At 46.1% G+C, this 27,861-nt stretch overlaps 1 protein-coding gene across 1 annotated transcript in view; it reads left to right on the top strand.

The window, feature by feature from the left end:
• Positions 1-27,861, top strand: part of ZFAND1 (zinc finger AN1-type containing 1) — a 398,662-nt gene that overhangs the window by 109,899 nt on the left and 260,902 nt on the right. Inside the window, exon 3 of the mRNA XM_069621276.1 lies at positions 25,873-25,918. Coding sequence (XP_069477377.1) covers positions 25,873-25,918 — 46 coding nt within the window. The remainder of the gene's footprint in view (positions 1-25,872; positions 25,919-27,861) is intronic.

Genomic DNA, 27,861 nt, shown 5'->3' with positions numbered 1-27,861 from the left:
CGGGACAGAATTTAGGGGATCAGTTAAATGTACTAAGATATCGTCAGCGTAGAGGCCTAGTTTATATTCACGTTCTCCCACTGTGATTCCCTTAACTCTACCATCTTGTCTTAATTTTTGCGCTAACGGCTCAAGGGACAGCACAAATAATATCGCTGACAGTGGGCAGCCCTGCCTTGTTCCCCTTTCCAAGGGAAACCATCGTGAATAGCCTCCGTTTACTGTCACTGATGTTGTGGGAGAGGTGTACAGTGCTTTAATGGCGCGGCGGAGCTTCGGCCCCAACCCATTCCAAACTAATACCCTTTCTAGGAAGTCCCATGACACCCTATCGAAGGCCTTTTCGGCATCTAGTGACAGAAGGGACGGATCCCCTCCCATTCCCTGTGCTTCATGGATTAAATGAAGTGTTTTCCTCATGGTATCCGCGCCCTGTCTCCCAATAACGAAGCCAACTTGATCTGAGTGTATTAGATGGTAAGTGCGTTTCAAGCCGGGCCGCACTGACTCTGGCATATATTTTAGCATCAATGTTAAGAAGAGAGATAGGGCGATAAGAGCTACAGTATTTGGGGTCTCTACCTTCCTTCGGAATGGGGCGATAAGAGCTACAGTATTTGGGGTCTCTACCTTCCTTCGGAATGACAGCGAGAAGGGCCTGAGAGAAGGACAGGGAGGCTTGGCCTGTGTCAAAGATGTGGTTGAACAGGGATGCAAGGAAGGGGGCGATGAATGTGGAGAATGTCTTATAAAAACCAGGCGTGAAACCATTGTCTCCCGGGGCCTTTCCCGTCTTTAGGAGTTTTATGGCTTCTGTAACTTCTTCTTCTGAGAGTGGTGTATCTAAGGATTCGGCCTCCATGAATGTGAGTGTGGGGATCTTCACCTCTTTAAGATATGTCAATACTTCCTAAGGGGGGGGGGGGTCACATGTATATAAGTCTTCATAAAAGAAGGCAAATGCTTTTTGTATACCATCGGGAGATGTTACTATCGTATCTGTGAGGGTGCCACCTGTCCTCTCGATGAGGTCAACCCATCTTTCTGCCTTCTGTGCTCGGAGACGAGCCGCCAGGAGGGCGTCTGCTTTGTCGCCCTTTTCATAGTATTTTTGTTTGAGGTATTGTAGGGTTTGAGCTGTTTTGCCCACGAGAAGTATTTTCAGCTCCTCTCTGAGCTGTCTGGCTTCCGCAATATACTTGGGTCTCTCACATGGGGAGGACTGTGCCAGTTTTTGGGATGTAGAGAGCTTCTCCCTAATATTCTTTTCTATCAGGGCGCGTTCTCTTTTTTTTTTTTTTTGGGCCCCTTCCAAAATGAGCACTCCCCTCCAGGTGGCCTTGGCTGCCTCCCATACGGATATCTTCCCAACCTCTCCTGTGTCATTGGTAACAAAGAATTGCTCGATCTCGGTTTCAAGAGTTTCTTTGAAAACCGAGTCAGGCCATAAAGAGTCGTTACATATCCATTAGTGTTCCGTGGGGCCAGGTCGTTCCAGCATATGTCCACCGTAACCATATCGTGATCCGACCACGCGGCGGGGTGTATATTCGCTGCGCGAAGTATGCGCAGGAAGCCATCAGAGAGGAAGATGTAATTGATAATGCGTGAGCGTGTCATGGGGGAGGGGGTGGAAAGTGAAGCCTCTGTCCGCTGGATGCAAATGGCGCCAACTGTCAGTGAGGCCATATAGGTCAAGGGTTAGTTTGATTTCAGCTTCATCTTGGGAGGTGGGTGGGTCATGTGCATCGGCTCTAGTTTGTCTATCCACAGAACTATCCATCCACGTATTAAAGTCTCCTCCAAGAGCTATGTGTCCCTTAGCCATGCTAAAAACCTTCTAAGTGATTTTGTGGAGGAACCTATTCTGCCCTTGGTTAGGCGCATAAAGTGTTGCAAGGGTGACAATTGTGCCTCGAATGTTTCCCACAACTATGAGAGCCCTTCCTTCCTTGTCCGGCCGACCATGTCTCAAGAGTTGTCATCCGGAGGCCTTTGCGAGTTAGGATCCCCACTCCCGCCTTTTTTAAGATACTAGAGCTCCAGAAGGAAGAGCCTACCTCGTGAGATGGGATCACTTTCTCTTCACCCCTTCAATATCGTGTTTCTTGGAGAAATAGAATATCTATGTTTGATCTCTGGAATTCTCTGACCACCATGGATCGTTTTGTGGGGGAGTTCAAACCCTTCACATTAAGTGTGCATATGCGTAATGTGTCGTTAGAGAATATAGGTGACATCTCGGGCTTCGTGTGAGTATGTAAATGGCCAAGTCGTCTGCTTCATGGTCCGCATCATGTTTGATAGTGCAGTGTGTGGTTCATCATCTTTGAATTGGGTCTCAATTAGTCTTGGAGAGGTCAAGGGTTGACCCGTCCAGTTCATGTTCTGTCCCTTCATGTTCCCCTGCCTCCCCTCTCCCCCCTACATTCGGCGTCCGACCCTTCCAGGTTAACATCACCCAGTCGGTCTCGGACCACCAATGGAAACCGCGAAACAAGCGGTCCTATCCTAATGTAAACATATAAAAGAGTGAGCCCCCAACCGTGTGCTCATAATCCAGCAAAAAACAATTTACAAGTATGAATTCTGACCCCCTTCTTAGGCAACGTTCCAGTGTCTGTATTACCTCATATTTCTATCTGGGCACCCAAACATGCGGGCCCCAATTCACTGTTAGTGCGACAGAAATTAAACAATTAGATCTGAAGTCTGACCTTGGGTCAAGTACATCGTTGGCGTGTGCTGAGCATAAGTTCCCCCATCAGACACACCCAAATCACTCCACTCTCCCTCGGGCGGCGCCCGAGCGCTCCGCTTCAGCCGTACCAGTCACCCCACCAATCCTTTGCCTCGTGCGGCCTGGTGTGACAGTCTGGAATCCAGGTTAATGATCCATATCCTGTGAATTGCTCATCCTCTGGAATTTCCTGGATCCCTGAATCCTTCTGCGCCGCGGGCCCTTAGTGCGCCATTCACTCCCCTCTCTCCTTGACTCACCAAAGGAGGGTCCCCCCCCTTGGGGACCCAACAGGTCAGCTATACAGTCTGCAATGTCCTTTTCCGAAACAAGTTTCATTGTCGAACCTTCCCACTCAAAGGTGAGTGAGAACGGATAGTCAGCATCTTTGTAATTGGAGAGCACTTCTTCCTCATTGCCAACGTGAGTGATGATAAGTCTTGATAGAGTGAAATATTTGCATCGTCCAGTGAAGTTGTGAAGCGTGTCTGGCCTTTTCTAAGATCCGGGCTCTGTCCGCATGATTGTGAAATCGAGCTAGGACTGATCGCGGGCCTCCTGGTCTGCCTCCAGCTCTGTGGATGCGGTCAGTTTTGGGTTTGTCCACTGATTCATCTTTAAAGAGGAGCTTCAAAATGTTGTGCAGGGTTTGCTTTATGTCTGAGTCGGTTTCGCCTTCTTTTTCGGGAACGCCGAACACACGTATGTTGTTACGGCGTTCCCTTTTTTCGAGATCATCAACCTTTAGGCGTATTTCCTCTTCCCTGTTTTCTATTTCTGCAATGTGGTGGTCCATTTGGCCTCCAACGTGTTCAGGGAGGTTTGGTTATGCTCGACTTGTTCCAGCCTGTCCTCCATTTTGTCCATTCTTTGTGTAATTTTGTCAATTTTGCTGCCTATATCTGTTCTCATGCTTCTCACCTCTGTGAGCAGGTCAGCGACATCCGCCTTGGTTGCAGCAGCATCAGACCCTGCAGTCGACATCTTGAACTCAGTGGGTGACTTCAGGGGTCCGTGGGTTGGTGTAAACTTATATTTTGCCAGTTTGCCCTTAAGGTTCATGGACGGCGGGACCTCAACAATGAGGAGTGTGAATCTTAGCTATGTGCGGAAAGATTGCCCCGCCGGAATGGTCAATTGAGAAGTATGTGCTTGTGTATATGAGCTTTGTCCTCCGGTGGCGAAACGTGGCGAAGTCAAGATGTTGTTAAAAGCACTAATAATAAACAGCCTCTTTCATGTGATCGAATGCCCTTTGGTTCTTCTTGTTTCTATTTTATTTGATTGAGGAGTTTCCTGTATTGTAGGACATTGAAAGGCTCCGGGGGGGTGTTCCCCTGGGAGAGAGACCTCTGTCTGTGGTCTGCGTACGACCACCTTAGGCAATCCTCATGCACGCGGCCCACTCCAGGCGGAATGTTGGAGTTCTGTTCCTGGATCCAGCAAGCTCTGGAGTTTGCGTGGGAGCCGAGGAGGGAACACGCCCTGGCAGACAGGGGCCCAACCCTCAGCCCTTTGTAGCCTGAGTAAGTTCTTCTAGCGCCCTTTTTTTGGGGCCCAAGGCGCTGTGGCTCGCTCCACCTCTCCGGGGTCCCGGTGCTGTATTGTCAGACCCAGCCGGTGACTGTGCCCCTCGCGGGACAAGGATCGGGGGCAGGGCGCCGTTGGGGAATGCAGACTGCGAAAGGCGCTTCGTCGATCACAGGGCCCACTCCACGACAACCTTCCAGCCATGTTGGGACCCGAGAGAGGGCCCACTGCCCGCTCTGTTCGTGGCGTAGGAGGAGAGTCTACTTATGGTAAGCTGCAGGGAAAACTTGAGCAGACGGGCCGGGAGGAGCCGGCGCTGCGTCGCCGCAGGGCAAAGATGGTTCCATGCTACGCGCCTGCGGCGAAAGCGACTGCGGAGACTGGGCAACCTGTATCCGTGCGGCCCTCTTCCGGGCCCTGCATTCTCGGACGTGGGTTTGTGCAAAACCTCCTAAGGGCCGTGAATCATTTAGGTGGGCACCATGGGGCCAGGCGTACCTGTGTGCAAGTGCCTTTCGATGGGCCCAGGCAGCGGTGTGCATCGCCAAACTCTCCCTGGTACCACGCGTATCACGGCTCTGTGATCGCTTGAGTGCGCGGCGGGAGCTTGCAGGCCTTCTCTGCCTTCGTGCGCCGAATCATGCATGAAAAAAGCTCTTTCAATTCTGGTTTTCTCCCAGTGCGTCCTGAACACTTCCGACGCTAATTTCTGTCGATGTTACGGCTGGGGGGCGTCTCGTGGTGGGGGCTCACTCCACTTTTCGGGACCCTTGCGGGGAGCCTACATGGAAAGTAAACCCATCTGTGCGCCCCCTGGTGGCTGATCCTTTATTGCACTTTTAATGCCAACTATGGAAGAATCACAACAGGCAAGTTCTTTTTTTTAATTCGAGTAGCATTCCCGGATAAGTCTGAACTTCTCCTTTTAAAAGCTCAAACACATTGACCAAGGAATTCAGGATGAAGTTCAGCGCTAGAAGCGTTGGTTCCTCTAGGCCTTTTTCACGTTTGGGAGAAGAATTTGCATGATGTAGCTGAACCATATCCCTGTTATTCGTGTGTAAATCCACTGCCGTCCGTATGGCAGAGGACCCATTGTTCTTAGGTCTAAGGTTCATAACAGTAGCATGAGTAAAAGGACTGCACAGAGTGTTACAAGAGGCTTTATCCTTGTCGTCTTTGACTATGTTACTCATGGTGGGAGAACTCCTGGTGATCAACCAATAAGAACCTAAATATATTAGGCTCTAAAGTGTCCAGTTCCTCCAGACTACGACATCCGTAATTTTCGTTTTCATTGACGTAATCGATATAGCATATTCACGGTTGTTTGCAAACAAAGTTGAAAGCTAGTATGAAGCAATTCGCACACAGCCAATTGCAAACAATGCTCTTGCATAGAAGAACTAGAAGCAGACATTAAGATCGACTCATCATTCAGAAATAAACAGGGGCTTTTGTTAAGCAGAACAGGCCTCACACTTATTTGAAAGGGGAGCCTCTCGGCTGCGATGTAATTTGGTCAGGTCAGATCGTCCACTTCTGGGGCTCTCAGATCATCTCTCAAAGTCCCACTTCTTAAATTATGTATGTTAGACATTTTGAGTTCAACCACAAATGCCACGTTGAGAGGTTCTTCCCCCTCTTTTTCCTCTCCATGGAATCAAGAGTAAGAAAATAAATTCAGTGTTCTTGAAAACTTGATTTATAGATTGAATGTCTGCAAAACAAAGCCACCATTAACCACAGACCACACTCACATTTCAATCCGTTAGGCTTTTCCACTAGTGGGCTGGAGCAACCGTCATCCCCCTTTTCCTCCCAGGCCTGGATTTTAACATCTTTATAACCAGGCGAGACCACTGCTCACTGATGCCTGTCAATACACTTTTACACCTTTACAGCACAGACCCACAAAAACCTGCGCTGTAGTACTGGCGGAAATGCACTGAATGCACTCAGCGCTGTGGTCCCGAAAACGGCCCGGGATGGAAAGCTTACCTTAAGCATAGGGCAGAATCGGACGGTTGCTCATCGGCTCTGTAGGACTGTGAAATGATGCGATCTGCTCACTCCTGTAAAGAACTCATGGTGGCAACAGTAAAGACAGACACAAGTGATCACAGTTCAAGGGTGTTTATTGAACTATAAATGCATGGTGGAAAAATGCCTAACCTAAATCTAAGATGGGAGTAAGCGTCGACCTTCAAATGAAAAATAAGACTGTCCTAGTGGCGTGTCAAAATAAAAGGGCCTATACTAAGAAAAACCTATTGCCAATTCCTTACAACTAATTACAGAAAGAGTGTGGGATAGGGTATCAAAATAAAGAAACAGTGTTCAAATAATAAGTCCGGATGTGATTGCCTTAAGGTCTCCCTTCCCCAAGTTTTTAGCACCTGACAAGGTGGGACTTTAGAGCACAGCACATGCTCGAGCCTTCCTAGCACGAGCTGAAAGTTGCGTTCCAGCTGACAAAGCACATACTCAAGCTTTCTCAGCATGAGCCGACAGTTCCATTTCAGCTTTCAGGTTCTTCGATGGTAAAGTCTCTTTTCAATAAAAGTCTCTTTACCTTGAGGGCCTGATGTTCTCCACAACAAACAAACACAAAGTTCTACTTTGCGTATACTTCGGGTGATGGCTTCTCCCCTGTGTCCCCCTCTCCTTCGCGCAAACCCCTCAATAATTGTATTCAACAAATTCATAAAACAGTTCCCTTCTCAGTGAACTCTGGGTGATAATTTTCCACCCCTGAACCTCCTCGGCCGGCCTCGGATCCCAAATGACAAGTGGGGTGGCGGAGGGGGCACTTCCGTTCCCCATGTCTTGCAATACTTCTTGCTTTCACAAATCTTAATGTCTTTTTAAACAAGCTTTCAGGCTATTTCCCTCGTTGTCGGTCTCCCTCTGCCGGGTTCACTCTCATTAACTTCTCCAATATATATTTCATATATTAACTTTTCACCTTGCGGGATTGACTTCCCTTAGCTTTCTCAATCATCTGCCGGTGAAAGATTTTTCGAGGCTACAGAGGGTTTTACCAGACCGCTGTATGACCACTTTGACCTCTTTTCGCCTCTTCCCAAGGGCTTCTAGTTATAATGGCATTTCTACCATTGGGTAATCGCCTAGAGTTTCCTGCCTGAGCACCCACGTGGTGCCGGCCTCCTCTGTTGCTGGATTTCCCCCGATTAGCTTCTCTAAGTTCAAATTAGCCGTTCGCTACTTTTTGTTCAACATAAGTCGGTTTCTTATTGATTCTCCCCTCGACTCACCGACTGTGATTAACCGCTTGTCTTTCTTTATCCTTGGAGTGAAGGTTGGTACCTCCGAGACTAGCGTCCTTCCCAGGCTAGCTTATCAGTGGAGGAGGGTCTTGCGTACTGTAGACATCTGCTGCAACACATGATGGCCTTTGTTCGTGGTCTTATGTTCCCGTTTGCAGAGGTTTCACTGGCCTGGCTCAGAAAGGGCAATGTCACTTCTCTCCTTCGGTCTGTGCTGTCTTTCTCCTCCTCTTGAACTGCCGTGCTGAGTTATGTGAGAAACCTGAGGGTATTCGCCCAAGTAGACTTAAAGAATCCCTTATTCAGGGGGGCAGGGAAGGGCTGATGCTCTCAGATCCCAACCCTGGGGGTGGGTTAGTGAGGGAGGATCACCTGGGTAGGGGAACCCGGGGTTATGCTCGGGAAATTGCCCCACGTGAGATGCGGTATTGTACCGGGGAAGAAGAAGAGGACAACGATATACCCGAGGCCTTTGTAGGCTATAATACATTTACCCACCTTCCTCCCGTTGAATCTAGCTTACCCAACTCTACCATTCCCTCTGTATGTAACAAATCCTCTAGGATCCCACTCCCCGTTATATTCAGAAACTCTCTCTCTTAGAACCCCTACTTTCCTGTTCCCTATCCAAATACTCCCAATCATTCTTCTTCACGTCCCTCTGGTTATTCTGTCCCGAACACTCAGTATATGGCATTGACAACATACTACCATTCCCACAATTGCCCCAGTTCAGATCACGATAAAATCTCTGGTTATTCTTGTTCACTGCACAACCCCTACAAACCCCCTAATAAGAGAACTAAAATCCTCTATACCAACGTTTCTCCATCTTACCCCGTAGATTACTCAAGAACTCCACCCCCCACCCGTTTCCAACCTGAACATCTCTTTAGCTTGTAACAGACAATGGACTTATATGAAATCTGTTTACCTGACATGTCCCAACCCAAGGGCCAGGCAGAGTCAGGCAATTAACCCAAATCATAGACACCTGGCGGCCCTTTCGAGACAGTACGAGCAGGCAGACCGCACAACGAGGCAGCTACCGATGCCCGGCCATTCAAGAGGAGGAGAAAGGCAGCAAATATCGAGAGGCTAACGAGGAGAGACACGCCCCTGCCCTTTTTGACAAGGACCCACGAAACCTCCGCAGAGGGAATCGTAAAACCGAGGACAATAGCCCAAGTGTGCTGCAACAGATGTCGATGGTACATGGAGCATGTCGACGCTGATCAGCAGGAGCGAGGGGAAACTCCTGCTACTGTGATACCGGCCTTGACTCCAGTTACGAGGAGAGCCAAGCGGTTCATCACAGCCAGTGAGTCGAGGGGAGAACCGATAAGAGCCGGGCTGTGGTGAATAAATGCACAAAGTGGCAACTTGAGCCAAGCTCAAAGAACTGTAAAAGGGAGACCAGTTGCAGAGGGAACCGGCACCATGTGGGTGCTAACTCGAGAGACTCTGGTTGATCCCCGTCTGAGTGAAACTTCGGATACCAGAAGGCCGTAGGAGAGCCGTCAGGTTAGGTCAAAGTGGTCATACAGGAGGTCAAGCAAAATCCCCGTACAGTCGAAAGCCTTTGATCTAAGAACTATAAAGAAAGCAAGGGAAGTGTATCCCACCACATGGGAAAGCAAGGGAAGTGAATTCCATAAACATTGAAAGTAAATGTGAAGTGAAGTTGGCAAGAGTGAACCCAGAAGAGGGATGCTGACAACATTGAAAGTAAATGTGAATGGGAAGTTGGCAAGAGCAAACCCAGAAGAGGGATGCTGATGAGAAGGAGGCAAAGTCTAAAGTCCCAGGAAACAGTGTCTTGACAAAGGTGAACTTGGCTGATGGATATCCGCTGGAACTGTTTTAAAAGACATTAAGAATTGATGAATAAAGGACAAGCCATTGTGAACCCGCAGGAAGGAGGCTGAAAGTATAGAGGGGTCTGTCTGCACCCGGAAGAAGGTGATCCAGAGGTGAGCCGCTTTCACCCTGATCAAGTGAACCCGGGAAAGGGAGGTTCACAGCGAACTAACGATAGAACTGTAGGAAAACGGTAGAGGAAGACTTTCTTGAACGCCATGGTGAACCCGGCGGAGGGAGGCCAACAGTCGAGAGGGGTCCGAGCCATAACGAGGGAGATCCAGGGGTGAAGCCATCACCCAAAGTCCATTAAGAAAAGGAACTGTTATTGATTTGTGGAATACGTTTTGTGAAGGGTCAGCACCCGGAAGAGGGGGACCTAGGGGTGAATCCATCACCCACAGAAAACGTGAAAAGGAACTTTGTGTTTGTTTATTTTTCTGATCCTCGAAGGCAAGAGACTTTTGTTAAAAAGAGACTTGGCCTTCGAGGCTTCTGAGAAGTTGAAACCGGAACTGTCGTCTTGTGCTGGGGACAGCTCGAGATTTGTGCTGTGCTCCAAGATCCCACCTTGCCCCGTGCTCAAAATATGGGGAAGGGAGACCCAAGCTAACGCATCCTGACATATTATTTGAGAACCCTTCTTTCTTTCCTTGAAAATGATCCAACACTCTTTTTGTATTAGTTGTAAGTTTGGCAATAGGTTTATTAGTATATGCCCTTTTTATTTGACACAACGCCACTATGATTGCCTTATTTTCATTTGATGGTTGACGCTTGCTCCCATCTTAGATTTAGGTTTAGAGTAGGCGTTTTTCCATCCTGCATACAGTTTAATAAACACCCTTAAACTGTGATCAATTGTGTCTGTCTTTACCGTTGCCACCATAAATTCCTTACAGTTAGCTCTTACGTTGTGCAGACTGCGTTGCTCGTATCATGCTCTTGTGCACCACCTTTTATTCCTCTGGCGAAGAGAAAGGGCAGCCGGTGTGTGATTCGGGTTAATTGACCAACTCTGCCTGAACCTTCGGTTGTGACATGAGGAATATCTTTCGTCCTAGGGATTTTGGTCAACTCAGGAGGGTAAGATGGGTAGGGTTCGTGAAACAAACGAAAATTACCAGTTTTTATCGTGATCTGAACAGGGGCAATTGGGGGAATGGTAGTGTGTTGTCTGAACAGATTGAGAGTGCAGGAATAATAATCAAAGGGATGGGAAGCAGAATGACTGGGATTCTGGGAGTTGTGGTTCTCGAGAGTAACAGGGTTTGGGCTCCTAGGGGATTTGCCAGATTTGTAGGGGTGAAGGAATTTCATTAAGGGAACTTCTTTGGAGGGAAGAGAGGTAGATTTAGCATAACCAAGGAAAACCCCTTGGGACTTTGTCCTCTTCACTATCCGCTTCGGTATTATACTGCGTTTCACCTTGGGTATTCTCCCAAGCATAAGTCGCTTAGCGCTTTGCTGCAATAAATGGTTACACAAATGAATAAAATAATGTATGTTAACACTAATGCACTCCTCCCAAAATATGTTTGTGACCCTATTACTAAAGCTCTCTTGCTATGTCACTACTCTTCAATACAATGCTAATATATGCTTGTAGGAGCCTCTTTGATATATTATAAAGGTGAGAAAAGATGACCCCTCTCATTAACGGTCTGGGTAGGGTTGGTGGTGCTTTTACAAAGGCAACATGTTAGATCAACAGTATCTCACACATCAAGAGAAAAATCATCAGGAACCAAACATACCATTAGGTTGACTATAAAAGGATTTCAATGTATTAATAATTCATTAAACCCACACACAACAAATACACGAATCACAACAAAGAACATATCAAAAAATCAATGTGTCGAAAAAAAATATGTATATATAGTTCATAGAGGGGTCAGTATATCTTAGATCACAAAGACTCTTAACATATAGAGATCTTTTCAGATTGTCAACATGTTTCGGCCATTACGAATTGCATTAAACACTATCTCTAGTGTCACTTCACACATTACTATTTGGGGCCTTCCTCAAGACTAACTGATTCCATCGATGCTGCACTACTACTGTCTTGTACCCCAAGATTATTTCGAAGGTTCTTAAATCATGATAAAAACAGTCACAATTACATACAGGTATGAGGATTCCAATGTGTTTCTCTAGTTCTAAAATGACATGATGTACTTCATCTTTTGTCTAAATCTCAACGTTACACACCTTGATATGAGGTGTTTCGTAAGAGACAACTGTGCCCTTCTACTATCAGAAAAACATTTACATATTTCTGTAACACTTCTCAATTCATATAAGCACAACCAATCCTTTACTTACTTCCACAAACCGGTGTGAGTAATTTTGCCCATAGAACTTGAATTATCCAGGGAAAGTTAGAAAAAGAAATTGATAGGAACGTGTTGTCTTTTCCTACAACACAAAAAGGGGGAGTCTCTATTTATTGGACGGACCCACTCATATTTATATTAAAATTTCCTGTATTTAATCTGGCATTTCTTCTCTACAGATCTATGGCTATTATCTCTTCATAGCAGCACATCATTACCAATCTATTCTGGGAAACTCCTTTAGGATAGATTGTGAAGACTCTACATTGTCACTTCCTTTTCAAACGGCAGTGATTAAATGGGCCTCAATGTTAGTCCATCTTTAGTATTTTGACCGAAGGAGGGCTCTTTTCCACGACGAGCCCCAGAGAGACATCTGAGTTATGACGCTCTTTTTCACAGCCAAAGTGGGGGAGGCGACTGGATTCTGGCGCTCTGCATGGATGATAACAAGGTTATGCAATTATTCCTCTAATTCTTGTCCAAACCCCTATGTCTGTTGGTGTGCCCCATCTTAATGCCACTTGGGCTAGCTAGAGCTTACTTTTCTAGATTTCAGAAGCGCGTGCTGCTTAGTACTTGGTAGGTGAAACGACCATCTGTCGCTCGCTGACCGCTGGTGCGGTAATCTTAATGCCCGTTATCTGGGTGCTTTAGTACCTATCCTGTTGGAAACTCTGCAAGATATAGTAGGTGCTTTTATCAGGTGTTGGTTATTCAAAACACCGCCATATTTTACAAGGGTGTAACCAAATGCCAACTAAACTAATGGAAGGGGACGTTTTAATTTACAAGCCCAATCGTCACATAAACATCACAACAAACCAGCACTCGTGAGCCCGTGTCCCACTGAACATGGATGTCAGCGTGTACTCAGGCTAACTGATATGCATATTAGCCGCGGCAGCAGGGGAACGCTTACCTTGATGCTGGTGCATGTAGATCTCAACACTCCTCCTCCGAATAGGGCGATCGTGAGATCAGTAAAATCTCGTTTCTATTCATATCCATCCTGTGTCGAATAAGTTTGTTTGCGGCCGGCCAAGACCGATCATGTGACATTAGATTGTTTTGGTTTGTGCTTCAGTTTAAAGGGTCTTGAGCCTTATCTTAACAGGATAGATGTTTAAAGGGGCTGTGGCCTCATATTAACAGGGTAGATGTCGTAACCCTTCATCCATATAAATATGCCCCTTTAAACTCAAGCATGAACCAAAACAATCTAAAGTCACGTGATCGGCCTTGGCCGGCCGCAAACAAACATGCTTGGCGCAGGATCGATATAAATGGAAACGAGATTTTACTGATCTTGCAATCGCCCGATGAAGTGACACTAGAGATAGTATTTAATGCAATTCGTAATGGCCGAAACATGTTGACAATCTGAAAAGATCTCTATTTGTTAAGAGTCTTTGTGATCTAAGATATACTGACCCCTGTATGAACTATATATACATATTTTTATTCGACACATTGATTTTTGATATGTTCTTTGTTTGTTGTGATTCGTGTATTTGTTGTGTGTGGGTGTAATGAATAATTAATACATTGAAATCCTTTTATAGTCAACCTAATGGTATGTTTGGTTCCTGATGATTTTTCTCTTGATGTGTGAGATACTGTTGATCTAACATGTTGCCTTTGTAAAAGCACCACCAACCCTACCCAGACCGGTAGTGAGAGGGGTAATCTTTTCTCACCTTTATAATATAGCTATATTTCCCTCCCTCTCGAGAAAGAGATGCCCCTTAAAAAAATGGGAGTTTACCTTATGACAGGTCGGAGCCTCTTTGAGCAATAAAGCGCTTTGAGTATACCTCTGCTATTTGAAGCACTACTGTTGTTATACTTAATATTACTGCCCTTTTAGCATGTAATACAATACTTGCTCTTCCTCCTCAAGGTACTACATTGTACTTGGCTTAGCCAATGCTAGTTTTACCAATATGAGGGGAATGGTGTCATGAAATGGTATCTCACTTGTTGCTCATACCCCGCAGGGCAGAATGGGATGACATACCATGTGTCTTCTTTTTGATTAGGGGTTAACCATCCCCTTTCACACAATGCTTTGTATCCCTGTTGTGCCTGGTGTGTCTGGTGTTAGTGTGATTGACATCTCTTGTGATGTTTTCACTCTGAGCCTTACATTTGAAATTTCCTATTGAAGTCGACATCTGTTTGGTATACAGCTTTTCTAGGCAGCCCTCAAGTTTGTGGTGTATGTGGTCTTGGGCAATTTGAGCTTTTCTGTGGCCCTCACTGTCCTGGACGAGTGACTTAGTTTCGCTTGGGCCTTTGGAAACCGTTTAAGCCTTTTTCGGCCCCCATGCTTGAGCACCGGGCTCATTGGGTCATGGAGCAGACAGGGATTGGCACTACCTTGTTTGGGGTGCACACCGCCTGTGGAGATATGACTTTGAAGGCCTTCACATTGGGGGATATCCTGAGAGTGGCCAGTTATTGAGGGTGAGTAAGTTATAAACTAGTACAGTTCTGAACTCTGAGTCTGGTTATGGAATAGGAATTCCCAGGGGCGTCGCTATCAGAGGGGCGAAGGGGGCTATAGGCTGGTTCTTTTGGGTGTAGCCCCGGATAGAAGCTCAGGGCCTACAACCAAAAGGCTAGCCCCGAGTGAATGTACAGACGCTGAAATCTCCACATTCAGAAGAAATGTGAATAACGTTGAGCATCCCTTCCTTAGGGGGTAAGGCCTACTCTGGGCTGAAATTGTTGCAGGTCAAGTCGAGGGGGGCCTCCGTCACGTGACCCGACCCTGGGCGGCACAGCCAATTGCACGCCCGTAGGCTTTGACATATGGGCCTGGCCTCCCTTCCTTCAGTTCATATGATGTAAAAAAATAATAATTCTCCCCACAGTTTCGGAACATTGCCCCTGGAAGAGGGTCCAAAGTGGGAGGCAGAGGCATGTCCAGGGAGTGGCCTGGGGTGGCACGTGCTACCTTTGGAATCTGGTTGGCTCCTGTGTTTGTGTGTCAGTGTCACGTGCATACTTTATACCAGCCTAGTACGACTTGGGCCACCCCAGTCAAGAGTATGGACACACCACTGGTGGGAAGACCATCCCCCAGTCACCCTCCGCCTCCTACGTCTAGCACATGTGGTTTTAAAACCCGCAAGGGTTTGCTCTAAGACTCCCAGTTGAGGCCCATGTTTTGAGACTACGAAGTGGCACCGTTCTGGAGGCCTGGTCCAAAAAAGGGCGTGGATTCGGAGAAGGTACGGAGGGGGCTGCAGGAGCACCTCGGGTATGTGCACAATGGCCAAGGGGGATACTGGGATCCTGTCTTTTCAATATGTGACCCACCGACTGTAGAGGTCCACCTTAATTTATTCCTTTATCACTAGCGTTCACTTTAGACCCTTCAAAAGCTCTCTGTGTGCTAGATAAGTAAGAGAGCTACAGCTTGGAGAAATACAGTGATGTGCCCAGGGTCACACAATTTGGTTTGATAGGGCAAGCTGAGTTGGATCACACACCTCCTACTTCGACACTACCCACTAGATTGCATCTCTTTTACAAGGTGACTGTTTGAAACCTACAAAATAATCTTGGCAGCCACAGCAGGAGCCATGTGAGCGGTAAAGGTTAGGCCATTGTGTGATGCACAGAGCCTTCCATAACTAAAGCATACATTGACATTGATGAGCCCCTAAGTGTGGGTTGGGCTTAGATAGGTGAACTGTCATTTTTTACATGAGCGGAACGACCACTAGGATAATGTACCTGCTGCAGAGATCTGAGTGTAATTTGAATGAAGATTGCATGTTTGAATCGCTGGCAAACGTCTCCCACCCTTCAGAGGTTGGTAAAAGAAGCACCATTGAGTTGGGTAAAAAAGGCAACAGGCTGCATTTTTGCATTTCCCCAGGGACGCAATCCAGCCGCAGCAAGTATTTTTAAAACACGCAATATTAGTTTTGTTCAGTTCACATGATGACATCTTTGCTGATGACAGAGTTCTTGGTTCACCTATTTGTGGTGCATAAAACGGGACACCCCTGCACCTAAGAGTCTTGCGATTTGTGGCATCTTCCGTAGTAGCATTAATAATGATGTTTTTATACAGAGCACAAAACAAACTGGGCTATCTCTTAGTGCATAATTGTCAGAAGGTATTACCTAGTTCAAGAGATAAAGCATATCTTTAAATTCTTTAATGTGATACAGATTGAAAATAAATTCAAACTTTACACATAATACAAATTACATACATTAATATTAACTCGTTAAAAGAAACAAATCAGCAGATATCATAAACAGATGAAGATATGTAATAAAACAAACAAAATGTCTTTAAAATATTAGGACCTCAGGAAAAACAAAGTGCTCAAATAAGAACAGTTTTATGTGACTTCTAAGCTTTGCCTTCACATCAGCACAGTCTTAGCCATAAATGCAAACATTAGACCTCTCACCCACTGATGTCCTGCCTAGGAGTCGAAATAAGGGTGCCATAGATGTGACATCCCTGACTGGTCAGAGTGACACCGGCAATCTTTTAACCCACCATAATGAGATGTTTCAAATCAAAGCAAAGAACCCAGGTGTTTTTCAGTCTGCTGCCAAACATTGTACAATGCAATAAACAAGTGCATATTGCTGGTGTTAGTGCAATAGAGCCAGAATGAGGTTTCACAGATGGTTAGAGGATCGTGTACAAATTCCCCAAGATATTTGGAGATTGAACGCTCCAGAGTCGAACACTCAGTCAACAAATGCTTGGCTGTTTCCAAACATTCTGGGGATTCGAATAAACGGCAAACTCGCTCACTGGCAGGAATCTTTTTCCCTGGCTCCTACGTTATAAAGGGTGGGTAATTGCTCCAGTCGGAACAAAATAATAAAACGTCTGAGCCTTTTGGTGGGGCAGAGATACAGATATGCTTGTGGTTGCATTAAAGTATAGTCTATACTTTACGAAATGATAGGACTTTAAGCTGCTTAGGTGTGAGAAGTTCTCTAACCAGTCCCACAGGTCCACCTTTTTGCCGAGTGCTCCTAGTACATCCTTAGAGAAAGTCCAGTCAATAGAAAGCATATCAGACCATCATAAGCTTGAAAGGCTCAGAAAATCACTGTCAGTGTTGGAACCTGTGACCTACATGCAGATCTCTGCAGGAGGCGCTCAACCCACTGAGATTAATTACCTGGCTATGTGAGCCCTTATTCAGTGATCCAGTCATTCCAACAATCGGAGGCCTATAATTCTCACCCACATTTCTTCCATGTGACCAAACAGCCTTTTATCCTATCACAGAGCTTGAGAGGACCAGGGGGGCACTGTCAAGACTTGATGGTCGTGTAGCCGATGAAACCTCCGTCCCCAAGTACCATTCGAGCAAACAAGAAATTACTGCCCGAGCGGTCCTTGAGGCCACAGGTGGTGAATTGTGTCAGTCGGAACCAGGAATGCCGGAAGATGCCCCCTATGACCACTGTAAGGCAAACACTAAGTTAGGTCATAAACACAGAACCCTAGACTTGTATATGAATATGTAAGAAGTCTACAATAGGGCTTACCCTTAGGAGCTGGTCAGGACCCAATGTTGGTGTAAGGATGTTATCGGGGGCAGCTGGCAAGGGTGACGACAAGATGACAGCTTGGTAATGCACTTAGTAGGATGAAATCGCCACCTGACGTGGAAGCCAGAAGCTGTGAGTCAATCAGTTGAAAGGTACGTGATCCAAGAACAAAGTTCATAACAAAAGGGCAATCCAATAGCAGTCCGGGGACAAAAAACGTGGTCGAGTCCAGGAGAGAACAGTTCCAGCAGGGTATAGCAAAAGGAGTAAGTTCCAGGCAAAGGTACCGTGAAGGAAGAAGCCAAATCATAGTCCAAGAATCAATCCGAGGTCAGTGGTAGTCTGTAATCCGTAATGCGCCCAACAGGATCAGCTGTGAAGCGCTGGAGGGCAGTCAGCGCGTCGCTTTTGAATGTTGACTAATGATCACGTGACTCATCATCCGTCACGTGATCGAACGTGCTGAAGGAGGAGCTCCCAGGTGCCGGCAACGGAGACGTTGTAGAATGCCCGCGGCGCGTCTCTATGGCAACTGCCAACGCCGGGATGGGAAATGAGGCAAAAATCGGTGTCGCTGACCTTGTCCCACCCTTTGCCGGCAGGCCTGCAGGGGAGAGTATGTCCTGGCATGTATTCTGGTGGTGATAGTGGGGGCTGGATTCTGGGATGTGTCCACGGAACGCGTGGATGAAGATGGGGGCGTGACAGGCACTTTCGTGCTCTGTGATAGGATAAATGATATCTCGAGGTAAGGCGTAAGGAACTACAGAGAGGATGATGCACCCCAAAAAGCCTTGACAGAGTGCCTGCATGTACCCGAATCTCCTTCCTGGACTACTTGCCTGAACAAGAACACCCCTGCCACAGTGTCATACATTAGCGATCACTCGCAATGTCATCAGGTTCCTTAGGTCAGGTACAGGGCAGAGGAGCGATTTATAAACCTAATATTTGCTAAAACTCACATTGTCTGTGTCTCGTCTGCTGTGAGCATAAAGTAACTTTCACTTCTCGATTTCAAGCCTCTGGGCTTCAATGGCTCAGAGGCTTGTCCATAGCACCTGGACGCATGGATAGCATTCACCCTCCTTAGTTTTCTGTGTTTGTGCCTATCCCATGCACACAATGCTGGAAACCACACCGGGAACTCTGCAACATCTGCCCTTAAGGGAGGTAGAGTATTTTCTCATACATGCTCTGAGAGGATGACAGTAGAAATTGCATATTGTCACTTGCTGCTTAGATAAATATGCCTTAGAGACTAAGGGAAGGGTCATGATCTCGGGGTAAGGACCCGATCTCAAGTTATTGCCCGGGGTGTGGAGGGTAAGGATCATTATCCCAAGTGATCATGAACCCTCTGGCAGTCATGAAGGCTGTTAGCACACAGAGTTGTGCAACTAAAAAGGAAAGTGGATGATTTTAGGCTGCTGCTCAAATTAGAATGTTTCGAATGAGGACTACACTAGACACCGCATTCTGATTGGCTCAGAAGAGGTACTTATGATTTATAGACCTAGGCCAGCCCAGAGTGCCAAACCGGGAGTTATGGCCCAAAAGACAGAGTCAAAGGCTGAGTTCAGTGAGTGAGTTTTACAATGTATGGAGGTCCATAATTCCTGGTTCAGCCCAAGGGCAAGGTCTATAAAACGTATATAACCCGCAGGCATCCGCTGTCTGTGCTGTAATTAGCCTTGGAATGCAGCATTCAAAACAGACTGAAGGCTTTTATACTGGTCCTTATAGCCTTTAGATTGTCCAATGAGAATGCTCTCTCAGCGTTCCAATAAGATATTATTGCCCGCTTATTGGCACTCCTTATCTTACTCTTAATGGATGAGAGGCTGAGTTGTCCAGTGGGGATTTGTATCTGTGGACTGCCATTCACTCCTAGATCTCTGCACTAGCACTTTAGCCACTGCATGACCTTATCAGCTTAAGCTGCGGACACTACCACTGCTCTCCTATTCCAGCCAGAGCCAATGGGCACACTGATGCTCCAAAATTGCCAGCTGTTTGGATGACCCGTATGCTTTTATGTGCACACGTTGGTTCTCTGGCAATACCATTTACGCAGATAAGTGATATACAATTTAGGGGGGGGTAAGTCTTTTTGGAGGGGGCTAAATCTAATAGAACCATTGAGCTACATGAACAACGGCTCTTAACAACAAAGGCACCATTACTGCCTTGTATGTTATGGTATGTGTTTGTGTGCACACGCGTTGCATTTGTTTAATGCATGGGTTCGATTTTGTAGGAACTTAATCTCTCATTTGAATATGAGTGCACGGTGGGGATTGGATTGGATTACGAGGAGCAATAAAGAGAGTATTAATCCAATGGTACTTCACATGGTAATGTGGTAATGGTACTTCACGTGGCCTGTGTCATGCTCCTTCATTAGATCCGCACACATCCTGCTTGTTTTTCCTGTCTTGTACATGTTTTTTTAGTGAGAGTGGTCCTAATTTTGCCGTGTCTCCCTTTCTGCATGGTTTGTTCTATAAACTGAACTCTGAATGTGTGCCTTATTTAAACACCAACGGTATGTGTTCCCTTTCTGTGCTATAAGGCCTTCAGCGTGTTTGCTTAACAATAAGCTCTATACGTGTTTTCTCTCCGTTCCAAAAGCACCTGTGTCTCCTTCCCATGATGTATAACTTGTATTTCTCTCAGGACTTCAATATTACCCCCGATGTACATTGCCTGTCTTTGAAAGTAACCCCAGCAGCTCCTTTACAAAGCATAAGCCCATTTTTCTTTCACTTGCCCTCCATATTATCACCAACTTAATATATGTACTTTTCTGGTTATTTTGGAAAAATCATGGTAAAATATGTGCGATTTTGACAGGGTTTCTTCAAAAATGTTCTCAAGGTGGGAGAACCCCTGGAACTCTATTAGTGACGTTCAGGCTTGCTCGCTCACTACATTGTATATTTAAATTAATTGTGTCCCACCACTTTTTAAGCCCACTAGCTACTCCCTGTCAGTTTATCAGCCCAACAACCAGCAGCAAGCGATTTTATGGCTAATGTGGCACTGGCAGATGGGTTAGATCTTCAGCTGCTGTTTAAATACAATTTCTCAATCCACAGCAAGTCTTTGGCTGTCCTGTGCAAAGGCTTTTATTTGTCTTACATACTAGCACTATTTGTTGGCTTAGTACTTCCAAAGGAGTGGTATAGTATGTCATATTAACGCTCAAATGCGCGACCCGGTGCAGTGCGTGCGTTCATATGACATAGTTATGTGATGTCTAAACTTGCCCTGGGCTCTAGCCCCGGATCTTTTACAAACCTAGCAAGACCCCAGGGGGTTTCCTATTATTATATGTTGATATACAGGCCTTCTAATTCTAATAATACAGAGGAAAGTATTACCCCCACAACAGAACGAAATGTACTTGAATATATATATCTGCTGATCTGTATTGTGTACTTTGGTGTTGGACGTTTGGACCACACCCACCTGAGTGTTTGTCTTTTCCTCAGTTCGAAGCAGAAAACGTCTGGCTAATGCCCTACTCTGCTGTTTTTGTGCTTTGAATCTCACCTACGTTGCCCTAGGTACATCCATCTAGGCTGTTTCCCCTCCGATCTTGCGTTTCTTGGATGTGACTTTGTTTTGTTTCCATCAACGGAAGAGGAGTTGGATACAGGATATAAAATAATAGGGAAAGACAAGTTAAGATTGGTCCGATAATCCAATGTGATATTTGAAGTCCAACTAGAGAAACGCTGGTGTTTCTGGGATTCATAGTTTTTCTGTTTGACTGCTGGAAACGTCACGAAAGGCATACTACTTCTCTCCATGTCTTTACAAGAGCTAGAACTCCCCTGTACTCCTAGGTAATGGCGATTTCTCTTGCCCCAATTAGTATTTTGGGTGGTGTATAATTCCGTCTATTAGGAAATTGCTTTCTAATTTAATGTTCCTATACGGTTCTCCAGCCTATACCTGCTCATCGCCTTTTAGTTTACTTATTAGTAGGTGTTGTGTGCAGTTCAACAATTGGAATTGACCCATGTCCCAGCCCTGAGATTATAAAAGTCCTCTCCGCCATGTTGGGATCCGCAGCAGCGTCATGGCGGCTCCCATCACTAAAAGTGAGTTGGTTTTCCTGCTCTCTGCATCTTTGCCCTCAGCGTGGACGCTCGCTTTGTGCCTTTTTCCAGTTGCTGTAGGAATCCCATTCAGATCTCATTTGGGTTCCATTTGGGTCTTGCATGCGCTGGCTGTTCAATCGTGCTCTGCACATGGAACCGCAAAACGTGGCATAGCTGTCTGTCATGTTACTTCCGCCCCTGCCCCCAGCAAGATTTCTTTGAAGAAGGTACTCCAATGTAGGCACACCAAAGTGAAAGTTAAAACCTGAATAATGCATTCACATTCATATAGGGAATTGAATTGATATTTTATTTATATCGCGCCTATACACAAGTGTTTCAGAGCGCGACAGGGCAAGGGAGGGAAACGGGGGAGAACAAAACAACGATCTTACTAGGCCCAGTGACATTGCAAGTGCATGGGGGATGGGAGGGGAAAAGTGCCAGGAGGTGGGAAGAGATGGTAAGTGCGGAGCAAGAGGAGAACATAATAATTAATAATAAATAAAATAAATAATAAAAAGCGACAAAAGTGGTGGTGCTGCCAGAAAGTGGCAAATGCTGAGTTTAAGACAGTGGGGTAAAAAGTGGGGGGGGGGCTGTATGGGTACAGAGTACAGATACAGGCCCCAGTGCAAGGTGTGGCCCAGAGGCAGTGCGGGAGGGTGGCAGGGTGAGCAGGAACCTGGGCACGAAGGACAGAGGGTGACCAGGTGCACAATGCCATGAGAGTACAGATCAGCAGAGGAGAGGGGTGGCAAAGGCAGAAGCTGTCATGATGCCTGCCTCCAAGGAGCCAAACCAGGCCCGGCACCCTCAGAGACAGACACCATGCATTCAAGGGAAGTCCCAGCAGCCCCAGATGGGGGCCCTTTGGACTCAGTCCTGGCGCCGTTGGCGGCAGGCTCATAGGGGACATCAGTCCTGGCGCCATCGGCGCCAGGCTCATACAGAAGTAGGTTGGGGATAGTGCTTGGTGTAAACTTACCTGTGCAGACCATGCTGCAACTTCCAAGACTGGAAGGAACTATTTTTCTAGGGACTACTTGATCTCTAGGGTGTGACCGGTGGAGGAATGCATATTTCTAGGGGAAGAATACATACCTGGAACTACTTGAAAGGCTATTTAAGCCACACCCAAGCAGCAGACCACGCTTCGCGTTGTTATGCACTTAGCAGCTGGACGCTCACCGTGCCTGCTCCTGCCTCGGTCCTCCATCATGCCTGCCAGCATCCTGGAAACACCTAAAGAAGAAAAGGGAAGAGAACAGGTGAAAACAAGAACCTTACCTGATACATCTGCACTCCGGATTCTGCACGCCGACGATCCTGCAAAGAAGGCAAACATTTTAAACGCGCATCGCGTCGCATGCAGCTCGCTGCATTTCACTCACCTGCATGTGGCGTTTTCGAGTCCTGCGACGTCCATCCGGAGCTTCCACCGCCATCCAGCACCTATTGGAAGGAAGGAGAAAGAGAGGTGAGAAGGGAAACACGAATCTAAGTAGAACTTACCTGTGGTTCAGTTCCCTCTCCGCCTTTGGGTTTGTGCCATACCTTGGGCATCTCAGCACCCCGGCCCCTAAGGGGAAAAGAAACAGACATTGTATTAGTGAGAGCATGTGAGAACATTAGCAATACGCTCACTCAAGACTTACCCATTTGCAAGAGAGACACAGCAGCTCTTTTCGGGTCGGCGCCTTACCTCCGGCATTGCCGTACCCCGGCCCCTATGGGGAAAAAGACATTGGACATTGAAGGAGATACTTAAAACTGCAAAGGAATCTCTCATCTGAATTCTTACCAGAATTTGTCTTCATCCAAATTGCCTGCAGCACGGAATCTTCTCCAGGACATGCGAAAGAAAAGACCAGATGAGTGAACATAAACCCAAACTTGCCATAAACATTTGCGGTACGACGGGAATGGACAAACTAGTTTAAAGTCATCAATCCAGTGAAGTAACTGGAATCACAACGCGCCCCTGCATCAGAAGCGGGATGGAGAGCTTGTCATTTTGGTCCCTAAGGTGAGTCTTCGCAGGGAATCCCAAAAGGGTTTCACGGAGGGAGAGAAGGGAAGTGAGAGGTCGGAACATCACCCGCAGACTATTAACCCTTCCTTTTCACACACAGTGGGATATTCCTCCGAGCCAGAAAAGCCAGGTTGGGGAATCCAGTCCAGTCCATCTTCCGGGTCTTACGCATCTCTGCAGAAGAGGTCACAGCAGTCCCAGCCACGCCCGCGCCTCCGTGGGAGCCAGGTGAGCGTTACAGAAGCAAAGAGGAAGGTCTTGTGGTGCTTCTGGAACTTTTTTTAGAGTGGCAGGGAGGCTGTTCCAGAGGGAGGCCCCAGCCGAAGACCGAGATCTACCCCAGCTTGTTTCTTTGAAAAACGACTGACCCGAAGGGAGTTAGAGGTAGAGGAGTGAAGAGCTCGAGAGGGGAGGTATTTGCAGAGGGATAGCTCTAGGTATTTTGGACCCAGGCCCGAGAAAGCCTTGTGGACAATGCAGAGACTTTTGAATTTAATCTTTGCATCCTCTGGGAGCCAATGTAGAGATTTCAGAGCTGGAGAGATACGATCCCAGGGCTTGAGGCCAAGGACAAGTCTGGCAGTCCTGTTCTGAATTAGTTGCAGAGGGCGGAGAGTAGAGGCAGGTAGGTTAAGAAAGAGGCTGTTACAATAGTCCAACCTTGAGAGAACCAGAGCTTGGGAGACAGTGAGCTTCTGGGGAAGGAGAGGAAGGGCAGAGTACCTCTGAGGAGGTGCAGTAGGAAGTTAGATTTTTTAGAGACATCAGAGATGTGGGCGAAGAAGGAAAGTGTGGAATCAAAGATGAACCCGAGGTTCTTAGCATTACAGGTTGGGGTAGGAGGAGGGCCAAGGGAGGCCGGCTAGAGAGTGAGGGGAAAGGATGGAGAAGGTGTGCCAATGAGGAGGATCTCAGTCTTGCTGGCATTGAGACAAAGATCATTGCCGGAACACAAGTCTTGAATGGCAGTAAGGCAATCGGAGATGAGATGAGAGGAGGGGGAGGAGGTGGCCGAGGGCAGCCTGAAAATGAGTTGTCGTCAGCCTAGCACTGGAAATTTGAGCAGAAAATGGCAATGCAGTGGGCGAGAGTTGCCAAGTACTGGTTGAAAAGCCAGGGCGAGAGATTAGACCCCTGGGGAACACCACAGGAAGAGAGGGAGATAGATGATAGGAAGGACCCGAGTATGACCTGGGAGGGTTGATCAGAGAGGAAAGAGGTGAGCCAGGCCAGAGCCTGGTCAGTGATACCCAGGTTATCACGGAGATGGTTGAGTAGGATGGTATGGTTGACCGTGTCAAAGGCAGAGGATAGATCAAGTAGGATGAGGACAGAGGGAATGTTAGAGTCAAGGTTGGAGAGCAGATCTTCACGAATGTTCAGGAGAGCAGTTTCCGTGCTTCTGGCAGCTCTGAAGCCAGAATGGTGATCATGAAGTCAGCCAACAGAATTCGAATGGAGGGAAGTCATTCACAGTTACGTTACACCTAATACACAGTCACTGTGATCCTGTTCAGTGCAGTCCAGTTTTTTTTGTGTTTTTGTAATGTTTTTACAAATTTTCAGAACTACAAGACTAAAAACACAGAAAAAGAAACATAAAGGGGCATTACTTTTGTGTCTTAGATGTGTGTGTGTAGCATCCTGACTTACTACAATTATATACTATTGAAGGTGCATCAGAATGTAGAATCTGGGAAGCCCCATATTCCAGGAAAGTCGGATACTGGACTTCAGGATAGGAGCTTGAACCTAATGGATGTATAGCCTGCACTCTCCTCGCTAATTTCCTAACAGAATTCTGTAAAATGAAATAAAGAAGTTTCCATTTTCTATTTACATGTATCCTGGTGTTCCTGCTCCGTGTTATTCATACCTGAAGTCCCAGGATGCATCCTTTTGAAATATTTCATTGTGACACACTGGTCCTAGGGCTGGTTTTCTAATTGTTTTTTTCACTGGTGAGTGAAGAGTGCGGACTGACCCTTGAGCACAATTCTGTATGATCTTTTCCTCGTTGAACGAGGCTCATTTCCCCCTGACGAACATGGTGTTTCTTCCCTAATCTGAATATCTGCTAGACCATTGGTCACCTGAGGGAGGACTGGGTAAACTGTGGGGAGCCTCCCTATACTGCCTCCAGGGTCGCATGACTAAGTGCGTGTCTTATCCTGGCCCCTAGAGTGCAACAGTCGCCATCAATTGGTGATAAACTTTGTCAGAGTAAGCAAAGCTCAATCTCTGAAACCGTAGGAAAAAAATACAAAGTTCTCAACCACTCTGTGCTTAGAAAATGCTAAAGCAATGTGATACTTACCTCGCAGCATTTCAGAGAAGAGCTACCTGGGGTGGGGGAAAGCAGAATTTTATATTGGTTCACATTCACTAATGTTCTATTGTTATGTTTTGTAATTAGTCTACAGCACCGCAGCAGAGCTTCTCACGGCTGTCCTGGTTCTGAGGTAAGTGAAAAAGAAAGCACAATGTTTGGCCAGCTGTCTCCCTTATTCCCTTTACCTGAATTTGATTTTCTATTGCCACCCACGTGTGCTAGTCAGCTATGCAGCTGTTTGTGGGCGTGTCTCTTACTTCAAATTAAATTATTTGAACTTGCATTTTTTGGTTTAGATCCGTTCCTTTTGTTTTGGCCTGCCTATTCTTTCCCAAATCTCCTGATTGATGTATATGTCAAGTCTGCAGGGAAAATAAAAACTTTGTTTATCCAGAAAACTGAAATTGGAGTTCCTATCCAACTTTGAAATCTTCTTTACTTGTATAATCCTTTTTGTGTTAGAAATCTCCACGAAGCACAGGGAAACTGTTTTCTTTGTCTACTTCTGAATGGAAGGTGGGCTACTAATAAAAGCCCCTTTTAATTTCCTTGATTGTTGCCCAAAGGCTTCCACAGCCATTGTTCTAATGATCGACCATGGGATGTATGGGTGTAACAGATTTCAATATGCTGCTTGGAATCTCCACGATTTAATAAAATTCTAGGAGCTCTTGTAAATGGATTCCACCATGAAAGTCAGATCTACTAAACCATCTCACTTTCAGAAAGCACTCTGCCGCCCATTGGGTGTATATTGAATCTACCAACCTCCACACATAAGACACCACATTTATACTTGACATGACGAGTATGGTGTGGAAATGCAAACAGTCTGCTAAATCTTTAGCAACACTGGGGGTGCAATTTGTTCACTAAAAAACGTAATGCCATGTTTTGGTTGCTAAAAATGCAAAAAAAAAGCAGCAGACGCAAATTTGGACAGAAAATTCATGTCTACATCGGGAAGATGTCCTATGAAGGATATTTTTATGGCTTGTGTACAACCAAAGCTATTATAAAATTAGATGTGGCCTTTATTTTGCAATGAAAACAGGAATCCCTTTGGAAGTAAGCAAGCCCTTTAGAATTATGTATAACCATACCTTCCAAAGGCCTGGTGGCAGAATTCATTGGTAAAATATAAGCCATGTCTAGTATGGGGAGATAGTTATACTGGCCTAAACCTATTAATGTCATTTATTGTGTAATTGGTTTCTAGTGACCCGTTCACCTTGTGTATCAGCCTGTCTGAGGCCGGTGTCTCTTAAAACTCTTAAACACAGTATGACAGCTCCAGCCCATGAGCCTTCCTATGTTCTTGGCTGTGAATGCTTCTCACTTTCCCAAGAGAATGCGTTATGACCCCAGGTGGAGAGGAGTGAACCAGTGCTTCAAAGGAGAATCTCTGTCAGCTGGAGGGAAGTCACACTTAGGGGTTATTTACTAGAGTTTCTTTGATGTAGGACATTTAGGGAGAGAGAGAGTAGTCGGAGTAGCCAAGAGAGTAGTGACCGCTGTGGTGAACCAGAAGAAGGACTCAGGAGATTTTGAGTCATGTTTCAATGCCTTTATTAAAAAGAAAAGGAACCAGACACCTAATTTACCCTATTTCCATGAGGGAAGTTCCCTACCTAACAAAGGGTGGATGCTGAAGTCCAAATTAATACTCTTTAGTCTGAAGTCTATCCAGCTAACTGGCCCTACCACTATAGAAAACACCCAACTAAAAGAAGGAAAAGGGGAGGCTATCTACACTAACCATAGCAAGGGTTTGGCCTATATTATACTTGACTTGTTGTCAGTCGTCCAAAGTTCCTATACCCTAGCAGGATATTATTTCCAGCCTTGATACCAAATACAGTTTTTCAGTCTCTCCTTTTCATTAAGAAAACTGTTTCTTGAGGCAAACTATTCAACGTTTCCAGGATTGCTTGAGAACATGTACACAAAATAAAAGTTTCTGTCCTTTAACTCTTTCGATGCGCTGGGACACCGCAAAGTTTTGTAGCCCTCAGACAGCTTCATTTCTTTCACACAAGTTATTTTCGATAGGATGGTAGTCTGCACTGTTTG

Source organism: Ambystoma mexicanum, chromosome 5q (genome assembly GCF_040938575.1).
Source record: "Ambystoma mexicanum isolate Mex_15411 chromosome 5q, UKY_AmexF1_1, whole genome shotgun sequence".
Taxonomy (NCBI): domain Eukaryota; kingdom Metazoa; phylum Chordata; class Amphibia; order Caudata; family Ambystomatidae; genus Ambystoma; species Ambystoma mexicanum.
The sequence above is the reverse complement of the archived record's forward strand: the minus strand, read 5'-3'. Positions and strand labels throughout refer to the sequence as shown.